This window comes from Argiope bruennichi, chromosome 9, assembly GCF_947563725.1.
Source record: "Argiope bruennichi chromosome 9, qqArgBrue1.1, whole genome shotgun sequence".
Lineage (NCBI taxonomy): Eukaryota > Metazoa > Arthropoda > Arachnida > Araneae > Araneidae > Argiope > Argiope bruennichi.
In genome coordinates, this window is record NC_079159.1 from 32436741 (window position 1) to 32457600 (window position 20860).

Below are 20860 nucleotides of genomic sequence, written 5' to 3' on the forward strand. Positions count from 1 at the left end.
CAGCAAGAAAGCTGCTGAACTATTAGAGATTAAATGCGCTGCGTCATTAAGATTAATTGACGGTATTTGCAGTAGAAAACTTTTCGTAACAATATTTATTGAAAATTATAAAATAATTTTGAGTATCTCCTTAAAAACACATTTTTAGCTTTAATAAAGTGAAGTAATTAGAACATTATTATGTAAACGAGTGTGAATTTTATAAAATCTCAAATAGCATTATTTTTAATTATTTTATTCCTTAATACTCGACCACTATTTAGATTAGTGAAGGTATTTTACACTTAACATTTCAATACAAATACCCATTTTTTTTAAAAAATATTAGCAAACACACGGAGTCATTATCACTTTATATTGACTGGAACTTCCTAATTCTAATATTCGCTATATGAATAAAAACAAAATATGATCAGGATATAAGAGATTTTCCATGCGAATAAGTTGGATTTAAAACGCAAATGCGATTTTTAATAAGAAAACCCAAAATCGCATTTAGCCCCTTTTTCTATAACTTTTTTGTATTCATCCCCCCCCCCCCATTAATTCATATAAAATTTATTCTTTTTACTATAAGTGGGTTTTTTGTATAAAAATAAAATCTATATTTTACATATAGTTTACATATAATTTATAGTTATGAAATTTTGAAATAAAAAACCTTTAACATCGAACTTCAAAAATTCATTGCTTTTGTCTTATACTATACCAACCGCTTTTGGCAACCAGCCAGTTCACCAATCTGAATGCTCGTTAAAATTTTAATAATTAAATATTTTATGTAATTCCTACTTTAATAGCTTCTTCATTAAAATATTTCAAAATTTTAAATTTTAATAGTTATATAATTCACTCATAATATTATAAAGGCCTTCAGTCATAACGTAATATGTATCTTTCTAATTTTCTATTAGCTCCCGTAGAATTTATGCTTTAAATTAAAGTGTAAATGATAAATCTGCAATAAATATAATAATATTTTTTACTGAAACAAAGCATTTTTTTTTAATAATATGATTACTGAAAACAGAGTCACTGAGCATTTAAACCTTATGGACACTAAAGAATATATTTCTTAATTTATGTAATATCTCAAGAATTTGTCAACAAAATTTTCTCAGATCATCATGAGCAGATCGATTCATTAACAATGTTTGATTTTAAATGCATCAAACACTAAGAAAATAAACAGAATCGTTTAAAATAATCGGTCGAATACAGGTTAAAAAAACTACTTAAAAACGATGTACTTAAAACTATAAGCATATACAAAAAATATATGACTAACATAAATACAATTTACTTACAAAAGCATGCAACTAACCTAAAAATAATTTGAATCAAGTTCGCATCCGTTGATAATAGTTGTCAACAATCAGATCATAATGCGAATGCATGAATTTTCAACGCCAATTATAATAACGCAAATGCGTGAATTTTCTACACCAATTAGGGTAACACTACGCAGATTAGAAATTTTAAATTTCCTTTATTCTGTGTTAATTTAATTCAAAAGTACTTCAGAATGAATCTGGAAGATGGATTAATTAACAATGTTTAATTTTAAATGCATAAAACATTAAGAAAATAAACAGAATCGTTTGAAATAATCGGCCGAAAATATGTTAAGCCTATCTTTGTTAGCGTGGAATAAAAAATTGAAGCCTTACTCATTTGGCGGTGGGGAAAATGAAAGATTTTTTTGGCGGGAAAGTTAATTTTTAATTAATAATTAAAATTCTAATTAAAAATTCAAAAAAGGAACCCTAGGTGCACATTCCCGACCTACAAGTTTTGCATGTGACAAATTGTTAGCTGTAGGTCGAATGATCTGGCCTGCAGAGCGCCAACACACACACACACACACACACACACACACACACACACACACACACACACATTGAGCTTTACATTATATATATATACTCAAAAACGCGTCTATCATTGAAAATAAAGTAAATGTTTATCATAAATTTCAAGAAAATTTATTCAAACGATTAGAGAAGAAATTTTATTATAAGATTTGCTACTTTTCACCATGAGCTGGAAAGACTCAATCTTTCGTCCACATTCTATATCATGATTATTATTTGACAACGGATTCTAAAACACTCCGCGTTTTTGCGCATGTGTTAGGATGAGTTTAATTCGACAAAATAGGGGGAGGGGGTGAGAAGAAAGATGAAACTAGAAGATGTTTACATTTAACAATAAAAGGAATTCCAGAAATACGCACATCCGTCTGCATCTTGTCCCTTACAGAGATAGAATCGTCTAAAAGTGGTGGTCTCAAGATACTGAAACGAACAGCAGATTTCAAATGTTTCACCAAAATGTCATCAATATTCGACAAATATGAGTCATCGTTTTGTCTATCAATTGGAATACGTGCGTGGAGATCTCTGGATCTTTACCCACATTCATATGCTATTATAGCCACAGCATTAATAAAATGGAAAATACTAACACACGGGAGTCATTTTCATTCCAACCGTTGTGTAAAAAAATAAGATACATTGTTCGATTGATTTCGGTTGTTCTATTAAAATATAGAAAGTAACAGGTGTAAACTTTTATAAATTCTTAGAATTTCTAAAAATAAAAAATAAATAAAAGAGAGAGAGAGAGAGAGAGAGAGAGAGAGAGGATGGAGGCGGGCGGGGTTAAAAAATTCTCGCGCATGCGCTTCCGGGTTAATGCTTTAGTGTAATTTTTTCATCATTTCTTGTGACCATAAAGAAAATTAAATCACCAAGTTTAATTACAACTTCTATTAAGTATTCTAAATTTTTATTATTTCATGAAACGTCTGTCTTTACCAACATTTCAACAAAAGCACCTGCCGAAAATAATAGAGTTTGCTAATAGAGCTTCCAAGCGATTTATTTGTTCAATAATGTAACGTAGGAACAAAAAAGCAGCGCTCCCAAATTGACGTCATTAATATATTCGCTCTCTAATCTAGATGTTGTCATTGTCACGTGATCACAACTCGAAAGTTCAAGATTCATTGAAATGACACCTCGTGGCTTCAAATCAGGAAGGTAATTTAATGAGGAAATAAGACAGACGGCGGACTTTTTTCGGAATTCCTTTAATTCTTATCTTTACTAGCTTCCGTTAATTAATATAAAAACTTGCATGCTTTGTATATAAAAAGAAGCATTATGTTAGAATCCGAAAAACCTTCAAGAGCATCAACAATTCACCCTTTTTGATCGAAATCGGACATAGAATTTGACGTACGGAATGGAGGTTTTGATTTTGCTTTTCTGTTTCATGATAGAAGGTATGAAATTGCATTTTTTTTATTCTAAATTTTGATGAAGGAAAATATTTTTTGCCAATTTATTTAAAATTAATTTTAAACTAGTATATATTTTATAATACAATGCTTTTATACTTAACCATAAATAATTATGAGATAAAAATGTTTGTTGTTTGTTTGTTTCTTATGGCACTTGCCATTGACAAGCCCACTGTTACGAAGACAGCGATTTAAGCCTGAGGGGGACGTCTCTTATTTTTTATAGCAGCGCCAACTAGGGCCAAGAGTACGACTTTGCCACTCACGCATCACTCATTCGCTTGCACAACCCCTTTTTACAGGAGGGCACATTCACACATCTCACAGATAGAACAACAGAAGAACAACCATGCCCAAACCGGGACTCGAACCCGGGACGCCCAGATCACGGGGAAGACGCTCTACCCCTATGCCAGGACGCCGGCAGATAAAAATGTAAAAAAGTATTAGTTTATTTATTTGGCTGCACATCGAATTTTACCCATCATAACCAAAAAGAGAGGGGAAAAAAAGAACGGTAATTTTGTTTATATAAATAAGATTTCCCTCGTAAATATGGCTTATTGTAATTTAACACAAGATATTGGCTATCTCCATTTTGTTAACTTTATAACTTGTATAAAAAAAGACTTTTCTTCACATCTTTTGTGAATATTAGACAGAATGTTAATAGGTAATTAGTTGCGAATATTTTAGTTTTTTTCCCCCTTTCATCTATGGTATCTTGAAAATTGAGATACATGGCTTGTTAAAAGGCGATATGTTTATACTTCTTTGTTTATATTCATATTTAAGTTCTAACCACTTTTTAATTATGGGAAAAAGCAAAAAAAAAAAAGGGGGGGGGATTTATAACGAATGATTTCAAATGTCATAAAATTTTTCTCGGATTTAAAAAATATGACTTCATTATTTAGATCATTTTATTTATAAGCATTTATTCTGTACATATGATTATGAATACTTGATCATAGATTCAAAAATAATAATATTTCGCCTTTACTTAATCTATTAATGTATCCTTAGAAATATCTTTGTCACTATGCTGTGTTAAAATGCTTATTTTTTCTAATGTAAAGTCATATTCCTTATGGTACTTTTGTAAGTAATAATTATAATTCACAAATATCGAAAAAAAATTGAAACTAAAACCGAATGAAGATTCTTTTTTTTTTTTTTACACAGGATAATTTTTTATGCGAGGACTAAAATTCCAGAATATTCAAAGGTTTTGTCCAAAATATTAGATTTGCATGTCCGAATTATAAATGATTGGTTCAAATATTTCAGGTTTAATTGATTTTTGTTTTAAAATTTTCTTCGTCACTTTTATTTATATAATTTGTCTAAATTTTATAGTATCGTGCATAAAAAAAATGTCTAATTTTATGCATATGCATAAATTTACTGACTAAAACAATGAAAATGACTTCTGTAAAATATATGTAAAAATACTCTAATTTATTCAATTGTTTTAAAAGTACAAAAGGGAATACGTTTGATTAAAAATCTATTTAAAAAAATTAATTCGCATAATATACAACAGAATTTTTCAAATCTATCGAAGAAAAATTTTAGAACCACAATTGCTTATAATTAAAATTTAGAAAAATCTTTTCTTTATGAACAGCTATTATCCACAGCATAACTCATTACAAATAAATCTTACAGTCTGCCTTACACAGCGCTTTGACAATTTGATGAATTGCATGAAGTCTTTATAAAAAATTCCACAGTTTTAATGCAAATTTTTTGCATGGGTATTTTGTCTCATCTCATCTTTAAATCATCATAATAACACAAAGTCGCAATTAACTGTATACTGATTTTGCTTGCGTTTTTATTAGTAAAATTCTAGGTAAGTACGGAAATTTGACCAAACCTCTTGAAACTCTAGGCTATTAGTTAACTATCGATTCATTGAATTGTTAACCTAATAGAAAATTACAGCATGCCCCCCGTAACATTGTCTGGATTCATTCCTGTTATCATTATTAAATGTTTTATGACCTAAATTTAGATTTATGTCAATTTTCAATATGAGTAAACTTAAAAGCATGATAATCAAGAAAAATGAAATTTTAAGAGTGAATTTAGAACGAACAAAGTAAAACTTAATCAATTTTAAATTTACTCAATTATTTTTGAAAATTTATATTCTACAGGAGATTTAAGCGCATATTCGAATTTTTCCAATTGTATTCTGCTCAAAAAAATACTATATTACCTCAATAAATATTAAAAAAAAGGATAGAATTACTTCACCTGTTTTCGACTTCCAGAATTTGCTTCTTAAATTTCGGGATAAGTTTATTCTTTTTACAAAGAAGAAAAATCACTTAGCTTTTGGACATTTAAGTATATTTTCCCTTTCTTTCTTCTTAACACCCACTCATATGCATAGTAGACAGTTACATGTTCATAACAATCTCCGTGAATAATTATACAGTGTGTGCTATGCAATGTCCTGTATAGTAAGATAGTTACAAGGACCAAGGCCGAATTAAAACTTCTAGAGGTTCTTAGAGAATTCAGGTCTTAGGGACTTTTTTTTTTCTTTCTGAATTCTGCTAAAAATATATATATATATATATATATTGATTTTAATATCTTATAATGACAAACATGATTATTTACAAGAAGGTGCAGTGCGGAACAAAAGCAGAAGACAAAAAAGGGCCGAACAAATGATCACTAGTCTTATATAACATAGGATTTCTGGCCATTCGCCAATTCAATACTCGTGGTGACCTTTGATATGTTTTCAAAGGCACTGAAGAGATCACTTTTATTTGATACGTAGTACTGATGGCGCATTATTTCCTTAATTAAACCGAAAGTGGAATTGGATCACGAAATAAGAGAATATTTTAGAATGAAGTTACGATGGGCTAAATTAAAATAAACTTTCGAAAATTAATTTGGATTAAATTAAGAGTTTAAAATATCATTACACACACACACATACACATATATAATTATTCCGTGTATATCGGAAACGGCTATAACGATTTGAATCAAATTTTATATTTAGATAAAGTTTAGCTTTTTAAGTTTATATATATATAGGTGTTTTTCCTGAAAAACATATTTTACACAAAAAACATTTTTTCATATAACTAACTAAAGAACCATTTTCTATCTGCTCTCATACAGACAGTATCATATAGCGCCCTCTCGGACCCGATTTCATCATAGTAACATTGAGTATAAGTTCAAAAATATGTCTAATGATAGATAAACTGTAAAATGAATGCTGTAATATAGTAGATTGTTACGAATAACATGTTAAACTAAATGCATTCGAGATTTTTTTTTATTTAAATGACCAGTTTATATGTAGGTAGGATTGCGAAATATTCATATATAAACGGTATGTGATTCGCATCCAAATATTTCCTCCGTAGAAACACGATTTTATAAAAAAGACCTGCCGAGTGAAGCTTGGTCTTCCAGATTTTAATGATTATATAAGAAGTTTTTAGTGACATATTGTCTCGTAGGTACTCTAGTGTGGAACTCAATGATACACACAAGAAGTAGAACTAAACCAATTTATTCTCAATTCTAAACTCGGAACCAGTGACTGACAGATCTTCTGCTTTTATACTAGCAGGGAAAGTTCCAGAATACTTTTCTGGAGACAGTAAGAAAAGTCCAGAACACTTATCTGGTAAACTAAAGAAAGGTCCAGAATCTTCTGGAACATGAAATAAAGGAAAACATAAAATCAAGGAATGAAATATTTATACAGACTGTGAATCGCATCGTCTCTAGCGGGATTCGAACTTACGATCTCTAGATAAAGAGGCCAATACTATGACCATTCGGCCACGGAGAGTCGACTGCCTCTTTTCAACGCGGCAATATTTTCACAATCTGAAACGGGAAAAGCTAATTTATGGATCACTTTCAAGAGATGTTTTTAATAAATTGAGTATAAAAATGTAAGATTGAAATTTATTAAATTTCGTTTAATAAAAAAAAGAAATGAGAGAACAATCTAAACACCATCTAAAAAATATTCATTTATAAGAAACAGGACGCCTTTATAATTAAAAACAACGTAATATAAAAATTACAAAAAGTAATTAATTAGAAATGTTATAAGAATTATGTTCTAAAATTTAAAATATATTTTAATTTAAATAAGTTTGAGTATACAAACTTTAGAAATTTAAAGAAATTATACAATTAAAATACTCTCAAAATATCGCAAAGTATTTTAATGCATATTTCTCCCCATAAAGATGCTGTTTACTTAGGAATTGTCTATTTTGCCTATATAATAACCCGGTTCCGGCAATGATAACTGTTTTTTATATATTAACATCAGTTCTATAAATGGTCAAATAGATATTTAGAATTTAAAAATATTTAAATAGCAAATAATGCGTTTTTCTTTCAGGCTCTGCCGCTTCTATGTGCGATCAGATAACATGCGACAATGCCCCCTTGAAAGAATTATCTAAGCGAAATTACACATTGAATGAAACCCAGCTGACACGTTTATGTCCGTAAGTTGCATTTTATAAAAATATCATGGGGAAACCGTACTCAGGTCTTATAAATGCTAAGCCAGTTTTGTTTTGTTTGGTTTAGCTTAGTTATATTAACGTCCCGTTTGAAGCAACACTAGAGCTATTTTGAGACGGAGCTCGTAATTTTGAGCCGCGGTCAGATGACGAGGACGACACCTGAGCTGGCATCCCCCCTCTCCACACTACATCACACCAGCGGGAGGACATTTGGTCATGACAGATTTAACGTGGAACAGACCCCCTTACACGACGGTTCTTCGGTGGAATCGGGTCACGAACTTGAAACCCTCAGGTTCCGAAGCCGAGACCTACCACCAGGCCCATGCTAAGCCAGTGCCTTGCCGACTACGCTATTCGGATATTATGGGGAAGATATTTTTTTTTACCCTTCTACAATCGCAGTATCTAATAGATATGATTTTCTTCAAGGTATAATTTTTTCAACCGATAACTCGTCAAATGTAGCAATCGACAAAATTTCGATTGCAATCTAAGAAAACGAAAACTGAGCGTTTTTGTAAATATTTTTTTTTATCATCTTAGATTACAGGCGTTTGGCGAGTCTTTTAACAGTTGAATTTTTCACGGGCTTGGCGACTAAAATATATCGCAATCTTAAAACTAATTAAGAATTGTGGCTAACAGAAGGTTATTGCTATAAGCATTTAAATTATGTAAATATAATTTTTCATGAATCTTGATTTTCTAATTTGATTCTTTGTCAAATCAATGAAGAATCTTCGTGGATTCACATTTTCAACTTTAATTCAACAAAGAAAATATTTGGACTCATCAAGAGAAAAATGAATCAAAAATCAACGAAAAAAATATTTGGATTGTTTTTATATTAAATATAACAGAAATATCCAAATAATGACATAAAAAATTTTAAAACATATAATGGAATAAGAATATCTTATTCAGAAATTTTAGTATAACCCTTCAATCTCATTTGGAACTGTGACATTCAATACTCGGTCATACAGAAGAATCGGATGCGCGGCGGCGAATGGCGCCAAGTTGTAACGTTGTTAAGTCATCAAGTCAACTTTTTTTCCTTCTTATTATAGCAGTTAATTTGGCGAGTTTTAAAAGGTTGGCTAAAATTGCTTCTACCTTGGTCGGAATATAGTACCCAATTCTCTTATTTTGCACAATCTTATTTTTCTGGTATGTGAACATGCCGCAAATATAAAATAGATATCATCATATTCTTCATATTTTCCTCTTTCTCAATATATTTTTTTATTCCTACCGATTGATAGTTATGTTTTCAATTTTATCTACTGAAAAAATTGCTTTGGTTAAACACCTTTAATTCTGCAAAAGATGTTAAAATAAAAATCAATTTTAGTGCAATTTAAATGAAATCACCCATACAATCTTATTATTTTTAACCCTCTAAGAGTTCCACACGCATTTCTACGTAGCCCCATAGATGTCTTTAAAGTGCACTGCACGTATTTTAACGTAGGGTAACGAACGATGCAAATTTGTTCTGCACGGAAAATCACGTAGGGGTCATACTGAACCGAAAATGGTGTCGACGTATTTTAACGTTTTTCTTTCCCCCTACAAGTTTCGACATCTTGATGAATTGGAGGGGAGACAACACAATGAAGTTTTACGGCCATTTATGGATGTCGCAGGATCTGTGGGCCCGAAGATTGCTTTGGGCATAGGGCATTGTGATGGTGTCGGCGTTAGGGAGGAACGAAAGCTCGTTCAAGAAAAGAGGAACATGAATTTTTCCCCAAATGTGTGTCCCTTAATGCTCTATGTGGACTCAGATTTAAACTGCATTTGGCTTCAATAGTATTTCTTTGATATAGCTTATTTGATCGAAATGTTGTTTTAAAGTTCCATTAAAGTATTTTTCAAAATGCAGTTTTATCCTCACTTGTGATTAAACATCGCATTGAATTATTAGGAACTCGGAAGGATATATTTGAAAAATCGCCCTATATATATAGTTAATACATTAAATATATTTCACATTCTTAGTTCAACTATTTTTATAATGCAAATTTATATTTTTTTACACTAATCTCTACCTCCAATTTTTTTTCTTCGTTCAAAGTAAACAGATAAACTGAATTTTGTGTTTTAAAACAGTCGTAAATTTCAAAAAATATAATAAAGGATATTATTATATTGTTTCTCTTTTCAGATTTACATCGTATAAAAATATCGAAAAATATCGATTTTTTATAATGCGACTCCTTTTTAAAGTTCCTTAACGAACTGAATAAAATAATTTCTTTCAAAGTCGTAAAAGAAACAACAAAAAGATCTTTTAAAAAATTATTTCTATTCTGGAAAATATTAATATTAGTTTAGTTTTTAATATTTAGTTAGTTATTAATATTAGTTTAGTTGCTAATGATTAGTTATTAGTATTTATACCCTGATGTTGATGAAAACAAATAGCAAAATAAATTGAATCAAATGTTTGAATAATTTTCTTAGGAAAATTAAGAGACTGATAACATCGTAAAAGTCTTTAACACAGCAAATTATCTTAAGATTTTTTTTTTCAATAATTTATCAAAGAAGATATATTTCTTAGATAAAGTAATAGATTTATAAAATCTAAAAAAAATAGGAATTTCAAAAATTCTATATACAGTTCTTTGAAGCATTTTTTTTTTTTTTGTTAATATGCTAATGAGAATTCTTCATTAATGCCTAAAATCTGAGTGGATAAATGAGATAGCTTTTGATGAATCTTGTGCAAAGTGCAGCAAGATTTTTAATTACATGTTTTTAAGGACATTCTAATGCAAAATAATGCAGAAAAATTTTTCAATGGTGCACGGACAATAAATTATTTTTGAATATTTAAAAGTGTAACATTCATAGTTATGCCTTGAAATCACAACCTGTTATTTACTCGTGTAAAATAAAGGATTATACATTACTTCACTCAGATTTTGTTATGGGAGTGTTATTTATGGAACAAAATTTCATAAACTGCACACATTGGGGCAGGATCAACCTTAAAAGTTGCGGGGTCCAAACTAGAAAACAAATTTTATCAATACTTTATTATTATTAAAAGTAATTTAAGGATTTGCAATCAAGGTAAAGACCAATGCTATTATTTACCTCTCTACTTTCTCCTATGCATATGCTTATGAGTGCAGCGGTATCCGCATTTCTTAAGAATAGAATCAAGTATAAATTAGGCACGTCTTCCTATCCTTTTAGATTGGAGCAAAAATTCGATACATATTTGTAATAATGATGTCAAAGCAAAGAACCAAATTTCATTTACCTATTTTTTGTAATTTTAAATGATTAATCAAACACTCACGAATAGACAGACTTACGGATAATTAATCCTTTTACAAATTATATTTAAAAAAATTAATATAAATCTACATTTTGATAAAATTGCATGATACATTTAACTGATCTAGTCGCTTTTGTTTTGGGGTATCATGCTCACGCATTCACGGTCAGATAGATTTCCCATCAGCCAGTTTCATCTAATATTTGAGATAAGATTACATTTAAGTTAATTGCAATTAATTTATGAAAATTGCATACTTTGCAGTACGAGACAGAAAGAATTTAAAAGTTATCTCAAATGCTTTGCAAGGAATGATTCCAAGGGTACATGCTCTGCCTTTTTAACCCTAGCTATTGAATTGTGAGGAGGTCAAAAAAGGTTAATAAAGGGGTTTAAATGGTTGAAAAAAGGGGATAAGCCATATCCAGTATGCTGTATTAATCTGAAATTTGAGAAACAATTGTTTGTTTTTTAAGTCAATTATATAAATAAATACTTGTTATGCAAATTTTCCAAACATTTTAACAAGTTTCTAAAAAAGGCTGAATTTTTTAATCTACGTTATTACGTTTAAATATTACACATTTTTAATTCTTAATCTGCTTTTTAATGTTTTTAAAAGTTGCATTTAATTTCCATGCATGTTTCGTAATACATTTAAAATCCAGTGTTTATTGCTTTTAGAATTTCAAATGTGTTTAACTTTTAAATTCCCAGTCCACATTACAATATTTTCATAGTTCGGTGATAAAAGAATTTTTTAAAAAATGTTCCTTTTGTATAAAATTCTATTTAATCGGATTTTTTTTTTCTGTAGTGAACATTTACTTTAAATAAATAAATATATAAATGTCTACTGACTATGTTACAAACCTTGGATACTTTCAAATCCGCTAATAACTAGATTTCCGAATGATTTCAAAATTTCACCCACGTATATATATAATTCCAATCAAAGCCAACTTCAACCACAAGACCAATTTCATTAATCTTTGCTTTATATGAGAGTATATAAGCATAGATAACATCATAAAAGATCGCATGTCCCTCACCACCTTCCTTCAAGAGAAACATTATATATATATATATATATATATATATATATATATATATATATATATATATATATATATATATATATATATTTCTTCGCTATATATTCACTAGATACGTCACATGGCGGTAATTTAAAATTATTTCCAAAACCTTTCGGTGATTAAGCTGCTCCAACCAATTCTGCCAATTTTTATTTCATTTTAAAACTTTTGTCCATTAGATATGTCATCAATGATCACTTGCTCTCTATGATTTCCCAATTTCAGAATAATAATAATAAACGTCTGTGGATGATATTGTGGGTGGATACTATTTGTTTTCTTTCAGCATTTCTTTATAATTCCGTTTCTCTGAGTGCTGGAAAATATATGAATATAGAATTTCTGAAACTTGCGAATAAATTTTTTACATCAAATTTTGGTGATAAATTTGCAAAAACCAGGTGTGTGATACGTGCAATTTTTAAATATTGTACAGTAGGGGATATCTTGAATTAATAAGTTTAAAACTGCTTAAATGAAAAGCATCAAACTAGTTTTTCAGATTAGACAAAAATTAGAAAAAACATTTCTGTGCATTGTATTTTTTAAAAGAAAATTTGAAGCGTTATAAACACATTGAAATTTATGAGGAATAAAAAACTCCTGCATAATATCTTAAAAGAATTGTTTGTTTGTTTTAGCTGCCTTTGAATGTTTTTGAAAATGACGATTTCATTGAATGTGAACACAAAATGGTGGAAATAGATGAAGGAAAAAATAGAAATAAATGTTGATTGTTTTAAATTTCACTAACTCTTTAAAATCACTAGAACAGTATACAAATTCAAAAATAAATTCTAAATAAAAACATTTGATATGCATTTACACTGGCACAATTTATAAGGTTTTAAATTGTATATTTCATTATTTTGAATCATTTAAAAACGAAGATGTCATTATTTTTCAATAAAAAATAACGATTATAAACACTATTGAACTCTGATAAAACTGCTACGAGATGTTTCAGGGCCTGGATAACTAATACCTAGGTAGTCAATTATGTGGCTCTAAAATAATATATTTTTTCAGCTGTCCAACCAATTTGCTGATTTGCACTGAAAAATTATATGTTTTATTATAATAGAAGATGATGCCATTTCTTCTAAAATATAATACATCAGCTCTTTATTATTATTTAAGCATTTCAGATTAACAGAACTATTTATGATTAGTTCTAATTTTAGACATATGCTACCGCGTTGCAAATGTTATTGCTCGATACAAAAATATTACAATGATTTATTTAAAAGAATAATAAGGAAATATGAAGAAAATTTTATCCTACATTGACTGCTCTCTCTCTCTCTCTCTTTATATATATATATATAATGAAGTGAGACCGAATATATAATGAAATTTTTGTTCAACGATTCGCAAAGTGTTATATCAGCGATCGGGATTAAAAAGAAACAGAAGTCTTCCCATTCACTATTCTTAGAAACCCTCTGATTTTTGTAGCCGTACAAAATAAAGGAAAGCAATAAAATTTGACTTGAATGAGCGGTAACTTGTTCCTACCCTTAGGGACTCTCAACCTCACATGACGTTTGGGGGAAAGCAAAAATTCGGCTAACGCTTTCAGTGCATCTCGTTTGGAAAACCGATGCGCTTTTACGATACATTACTAGTCTGGCATCTCTCGCTTTTCAGAAGTTTCACACGTAAAATAAAACCACCCAGAGGGTTAACTGCGAAATACTGTTCTGTTTGAAATGTTTATGATAAATATTTATTTTAAGATATATGTAATGTGTTTCCTAAGTTGCATGATTTCATTTTTCATCAAATGGTTAAATGATAATAGCTCAACTCGCCTTGATAAAAATATAGCGGGGAAAAAAAAGAAGATCTACCTACTTTATCAATGTAATCTTAAAGATTTTTTTGAATTAAAAATTTCTTAAGAGACCCTTTATGTATTAAAATAAGGCTAAATATTTCAACAGCAATCCTATTTTTCTAAGATTTCAAAACTATGCCCAAAATTTCTTTTCAGAAACCGAATTTCATTAGTCTAGGTCTCTTCATTTCGAGTTTATGAGTTAATAAACTTTTGACCATTTAAAGTTAAAATAAAATTTTGGACTTTTATTCATATCTTAATAGATAATATAATTATTGACTTACTCTTTTTTTTAATCTAAATACACTTTTATTATGAATATACACACACATGCATACACTCGCATATATTATATTCATGCACACTCGCATATTTTATACATACATACATGCACACACATATATATGCATACAGCATGCACACGCACGCATATATTATGTATACGCATATATACATGCAAGCACACACGCATATATTATATATAGACATATATACACGCATGCACACACGCATATATTATATATAGACATATATACACGCATGCACACACGCATATATTATATATAGACATATATACATGCATGCACACACACTCAAATATTACGTATAGACATACATGCATATATTATGTATAGACAAACATGCATGTGCACGCGCGCATACATTATGTATAGACATACACGCATGCGCACACGCATATTATATAATGTACACCTGCACACACACGCGCGCATATTTTACAATGTACAAAAGCACACACACATACACACACATTTTATAATGTACAAAAGCACACACACATTTTATAATGTACACCTGCACACACACATACATACACATTTTATAATGTACACCTGCACACACACGCGCGCATATTTTACAATGTACAAAAGCACACACACATACACACACATTTTATAATGTACAAAAGCACACACACATACACACACATTTTATAATGTACAAAAGCACACACACATACACACATTTTATAATGTACAAAAGCACACACACATACACACACATTTTATAATGTACAAAAGCACACACACATACACACACATTTTATAATGTACACCTGCACACACACATACACACACATTTTATAATGTACACCTGCACACACACATACACACACATTTTATAATGTACACCTGCACACACACATACACACACATTTTATAATGTACACCTGCACACACACATACACACACATTTTATAATGTACACCTGCACACACACATACATACACATTTTATAATGTACACCTGCACACACACATACAAACACATTTTATAATGTACACCTGCACACACACATTCACATTTTTTAATGTACACCTGCACACACACACACACACATTTTATAATGTACACCTGCACACACACACACACATTTTATAATGTACACCTGCACACACACACACACATTTTATAATGTACACCTGCACACACACACACACATTTTATAATGTACACCTGCACACACACACACATTTTATAATGTACACCTGCACACACACACACACACACACATATATATATATAGTTTTTCAGATTCAAGTATCCATAGAAATGAACGAACATTTTATTACTTTTAGACCAACCTTGGAGCTCTTTAACTGTTACTCCAAATTTGCCAGGGATTGCTTTGAAATGGAACTTGAAGAATTAGCAGCAAGTAATGATCCATACGCTAAAGTTATTGCAACCAAAGTTTTGCAAGCTAAAAATCTGGTTATTGAAATGTGCGATGAACATTCAACTTTACGCAAAGGTGAGTTATTGAAAAACTATTTTGGTAGCAATATATGTGGCATTAAAATAATAGAGGACTAAAAAAAAAAAGGACTCACAGTAAAATGAAGATGGCCACAGTGATCTAAGTTGTTTTATAGCAATAATATGACTTAAAATTAAATAGGAGTATAATATTTACAATTGACGATAAATGTTAGAAAAAGTGTGTACATCTTCTAAAGGACTATTCTCAAATATTTAGCAGAAAATGAAAATGTGGTTAAAGAGAATTAAAATAAGAGGATATTGAAATTTAATTCGTATGCGTCATAATGATTCTGAGTGTACCTATTATAACGCAACATATAGCTATGTATGTTCGAATGCATTTAAAACTCACATTAACAACAATTGCGCGTAATAATTCATATAGTGTCATATCACACGTCTTTCAGCAAATTCTGGATTTTGAAATCTCATTGTAGAAGCTCCTTCGTATTTGCTACAAAATAATGTATCTATCATACCTTAGTTCTTCTCTTAACCTACCTCTAATTAAAGAAACTAACCCGTCCAAATGTGTAAGAAGGTGGTGCTTGGATGCATAGTAAACTGTTTTATTATGTGATCTATAGATAAAAAGTAATCATAATACTCTGTTTTTTTTTAATATTAAAAAACACCCAAGTATGAGAAAAATTGCAATTTTATGAATACAGCACAACTTAATGAACATTCAAAAATGAGTTGATAATGAAGAACTAATAACTATTTGGTTAGTTTCTGAATTGTACCAGATATTCTTAAAACTAAATTCTTCTTCTTAAAGCAAGCCATCGTCGGTACTATATCAGATATTCAAAAGTAAATACTTTACTTGCAACAAGTTATACTCAAATAATAGTGACTGTATATAAAATTTATGAATGTTTCAAGCCAAATTCTTATTCTCTAAAGATGTTTCGTCTTGCATGATCATAGTAGGAAAGGATTTAACTTTGCAAGCATGACTTACCCACGTGTCGCAAAATGTTATAAAACTTCTTTTCTTGAACCATGAATATTTCATATACTAATAATATAATGAATCAACATAGCAAATTGAATCATGTCATTCTGGTGGGACAAAAGCCACAATACCAAAGAGGGTACAGAGAATCCCTCTCAGAAATATTCTGAAAATTAGGATGTTAAAAAGTGTTTTTTTTTTTATAATTCGTTCATCTGTTAAATAAATTATATCAGGAAAGGTTCGCAAGGCTTTTTTTATGCCCTGTGCCGTCTTTGTCTCCCTGTATTTATTATTACTGATGTGCTTACTTTTATGCAAGTATTTAAACCACTTAATAAATATGTATTCATAATTTATGTAACAAATGTATTTGTATGCAATCTTGTATGCATAATTAATATTTTTCCTTTCACAGATTATCTAGAAAATGTGGTTGCTTTACGCGTATGATTGATAATGTCTCTTTCATCTGTTCAGAAAAGGCCGCCGAACACGCTGTTGCATTTTGAAAAAAATTTCATGATTTAAAAGAAGGAGGACGCATTGATTTTTCGCAACGACGCTGCTTGTAAGTGTTTCTATAAAATTCAATTACAATCGAATCACAAAAATTTTAAGTCTGTAATTATTTTAGAACATTTTTAAAAAACTGCCAATTGTAATACTAGTGGCTAATTTCTTTTTAACGTATTTGGAATGCCCTAAAAATACTTTCAGTACTAATCAGCAGTTTTATTAGAAAAGTTCAGTCATTAAAATTGGCATTATAATCATATTTTAAAGTAATTTCTTTGATTTTGTTTCGTATTCTGTAATCATATTTTTAATATTTTTTTTATCTTAGCTATTTTTTTTGACCTCGCTTTTAATATCCTTTCATTTACAAAAAATTAATATCTTATCCGCATTTGCTATTGTTTCTATTTAAACTGCAATTAATAAATTTTTTTTTTATCTTACTGGCAAATTTTGAGGTAAGTTTTAACGATAAGAAAAATAGCTATGATTTATATTTCAAATAAATTTAATTCAGTATTTTTTTAATTTGTTTATATTTTCTCTCTCAACCAAATATGGCCTATCTCTATTAGAATATAAACACATATTTGTTAAAACTTTGAAAAATTCTTTTTATATCGAAACATGATTAACTGTTTATATCCTAAAGAGTAAAGCATTCCTTTAATTTATTTAAATTTTTTCTTTGAGAAATGATTTGGAAATGAAGCATTTTTTTGAAATTCACCATCAAAACTTGTATAGCACTTCAGTCAGATGTGCACTTAATACCTATTTCAATGGTGTCTAACGTACGATTTTATCGCTATTTTTTTTATGTTTCATTATGGTGACTATATTACCAGGATAAATGGTAAAATTGTGTAAAGGTAACAGCAAATGTGCAAAAACAATGATAAAAATATTTTAATCAAAATTGAAAGATGCTTAAATTAAAGAAGAAAAAAACTTGCGGAATTTTAAAATGCTAAGATTTTTAGATGAAATTTTTTTTCTAATTCATTAGGCAACGAAACTGTAGTAAATTTGATAAAACGTCACTACTGGAAATTAAGATTCGAACTGTCATAATGAACAATTTGATGGTTGTTTTTCAAATAAGTGGAATTATTTTATTCTCGCTTTATACATATAATCTACCAAAGGCCAATTTCATTTGATAATATATCGATCTTCTTGTAATACGAACAAGAGGACAACATCACAAATAAGTGTAGGACAACCTGCAGTCTAGTTAGAGATATTATAAAGAAGAAAGTCACAGTAGCAGCTATTTTTAAAAGCTAGGTTTTTGTATGGGCAGACTATGTAAAATTAGATGTAATGACTTCAGTGTCCACATTATTACATAAAACAACACATATCCGTCTTCATAAAACGAATTTTTGATTCCATTTATTGTTTTATTTGAACAAGACATATAGAGTAATGTTTTTCTTCTAAATTTCAGAGAAACAGTGTATTCAATCGCTTGCTTGGCCGAACAGTTGGAGAGGACGTGTGGTGAAGTTGCGAGAAGAACATTCCTGACTCTTCTCGAAAAGGTCAAAAGTGTTATACGTGAAGAAAGTATTGTTGAAGACCCTCTGAGTTTTAAACGATCATTTCTTGAGTACTTGGAATTGGAAGACAAGATATCCGAGCTTTACAGATTTGTATTTGAAACATTCAGAATGCACTATTGAGTATTTTGCTGAAAATGTTTTGAAGAGATTAAAATGAATTTTGAAGTACTTTAATAATTGTATTATTAAAGTATTGTTGAAGACCCTCTGAGTTTTAAACGATCATTTCTTGAGTACTTGGAATTGGAAGACAAGATATCCGAGCTTTACAGATTTGTATTTGAAACATTCAGAATGCACTATTGAGTATTTTGCTGAAAATGTTTTGAAGAGATTAAAATGAATTTTGAAGTACTTTAATAATGCTAGAATTCTATTTAAAGATTTTCACTTAGAATAATGTTAATTGAATTTACTCTCTAAATGTAATAATAAAAATTAGAAGGAATTTATAAGTTAAATAAAAAAGAAAAGATATTTTCAAACTGGATTCTTGAAATAACATTTTTATGTTAGAAAACAGCTTGAATTTGTAATACATTAATAAAGGTTTCTTGTTTTTTTCTCCTTTTCACAAATTGAGTTGTCATTTATATTTCATTTGTTCACTCCTTGTTATATTAATTCTTAAAAGCAGAGAATAGTAGATTACGGTATAAATGAGTCAATAAATCGAAATATAGATAAATAAAACAATAATGCAAAAGTTTGGGTTTTTTTTTTTTCGTAAGTTTTCTTCAATAGAAAATTATAGCTACGCAATGCATTTTATTCCAGATGAATTTCTATTTTAATTTTCTGAAAATAGTAACTTGCTTTATTACCCAATGCATTTTAGGAAAAAATATTACCATCATTAAAAAATACGATCTGAATTTTTTTTCAAGTTTCAGACCTTACTGATTCCAAAAACAAAATTTAGAATTTTATCTCCTTCCAGGGGGCACCTCAGATATAAAGATGAGAAGCTTCTGCCATTGTGCTTGGTTCTCGCCACTTGAGTGGATTCAAAAATGGTGCTAGTCGATGAGGAAACTGCTTCACGCAGGAAGGGTTGAACTGTGGTCGGTGATAGTCATTAGGACTTCACCTTAGTTCCCGCCAATAGCAATCCGGACTGTCAGATTTGATCCTTATGCCTAAGTGGCGAGGCGGAGCAGACAAGTTGCGATATCTATATATCGAACTGTTTATGTAAAATCATGATAGTCGAAAAATGAATCAAGCTAGGGAAATTAATATTTATAAAAATATATTATCTTTAAAATATATATCTAAAGTGAATTCTAGACAGCAATCTTTCAAGTTAACTTTTATATCCTTCCTTCCGTTTAATATATAACTCACGAATAAGTAGAGTTAAATGAAGAGTGTTCCAGAAAGTTGTTTACAAAATTGATCTTTAGATCAAACATGTAGGAAAAAGTAATTTTAGTAAAAGTCTTGGGATAGGAAATAATACAAGGCCACTACTAGTACTCTTTATCAATGAATTAAATGAAAAAAAAGTCCCATAAAATGTACGATACATATTATGTGAACTTCAAATTTACAATTACATAACACTCCGGTTGAAACCGGATTACATAACATTCCGGTTTCGTGAATCTTTCCTTTCGAAATGTGTATTGATTCAATAGGGGAAGTGATTATGGTATTCCTAAGTTTTCGTGCGTGCGTGCGCGTGTGCGTGCGTGCGTGTGTGCGCGTGTGCGTGTGCATGTGCGCGCGCGTGTAGTATGCGTGCGTGTGTAGTGAGCGTATGCGTGCGTGTGTAGTGAGCGTATGCGTGCGTGTGTATATGTTATTTCTATATTTACTCTTACAGTTCAATACAATCATACGTTTTTGGTGACGACACACGCTTGAGATCCATCCTTGTCTCCCTCTCTCACCAAATGCACACGTCTGTCTGAGGTTGAAGTTGAAAGTTAGCCATAAA

At 29.9% G+C, this 20860-nt stretch overlaps 1 protein-coding gene across 2 annotated transcripts; it reads left to right on the forward strand.

Moving 5' to 3' along the window:
- Positions 1 to 3012: 3012 nt before the first annotated feature.
- Positions 3013 to 19401, forward strand: LOC129985186 (uncharacterized). Of its 2 annotated transcripts, XR_008785540.1 has the most exons (5): positions 3015 to 3289; positions 7716 to 7824; positions 15684 to 15859; positions 17250 to 17402; positions 18804 to 19401. XR_008785540.1 is itself a non-coding variant. In XM_056095115.1 (4 exons), exons 1-4 carry the CDS (start codon positions 3250 to 3252, stop codon positions 18881 to 18883), a joined length of 405 nt encoding a protein of 134 aa, XP_055951090.1. In that variant the 5' UTR covers positions 3013 to 3249; the 3' UTR covers positions 18884 to 19401. The 2 variants fall into 2 exon arrangements, 1 of the variants encoding a protein (XP_055951090.1); XM_056095115.1 differs by lacking the exon at positions 17250 to 17402 and having other exon boundaries at positions 3013 to 3289.
- The last annotated feature ends 1459 nt before the right edge of the window (positions 19402 to 20860 follow it).

Coding starts and splice junctions, on each gene's coding strand:
- LOC129985186 (XM_056095115.1), top strand. CDS start 3,250: ATGGAGGTTTTGATTTTGCTTTTCTGTTTCATGATAGAAG. Junction 3,290..7,715: donor TTTCTGTTTCATGATAGAAG/GTATGAAATTGC, acceptor TTTTTCTTTCAG/GCTCTGCCGCTTCTATGTGC. Junction 7,825..15,683: donor CAGCTGACACGTTTATGTCC/GTAAGTTGCATT, acceptor TATTACTTTTAG/ACCAACCTTGGAGCTCTTTA.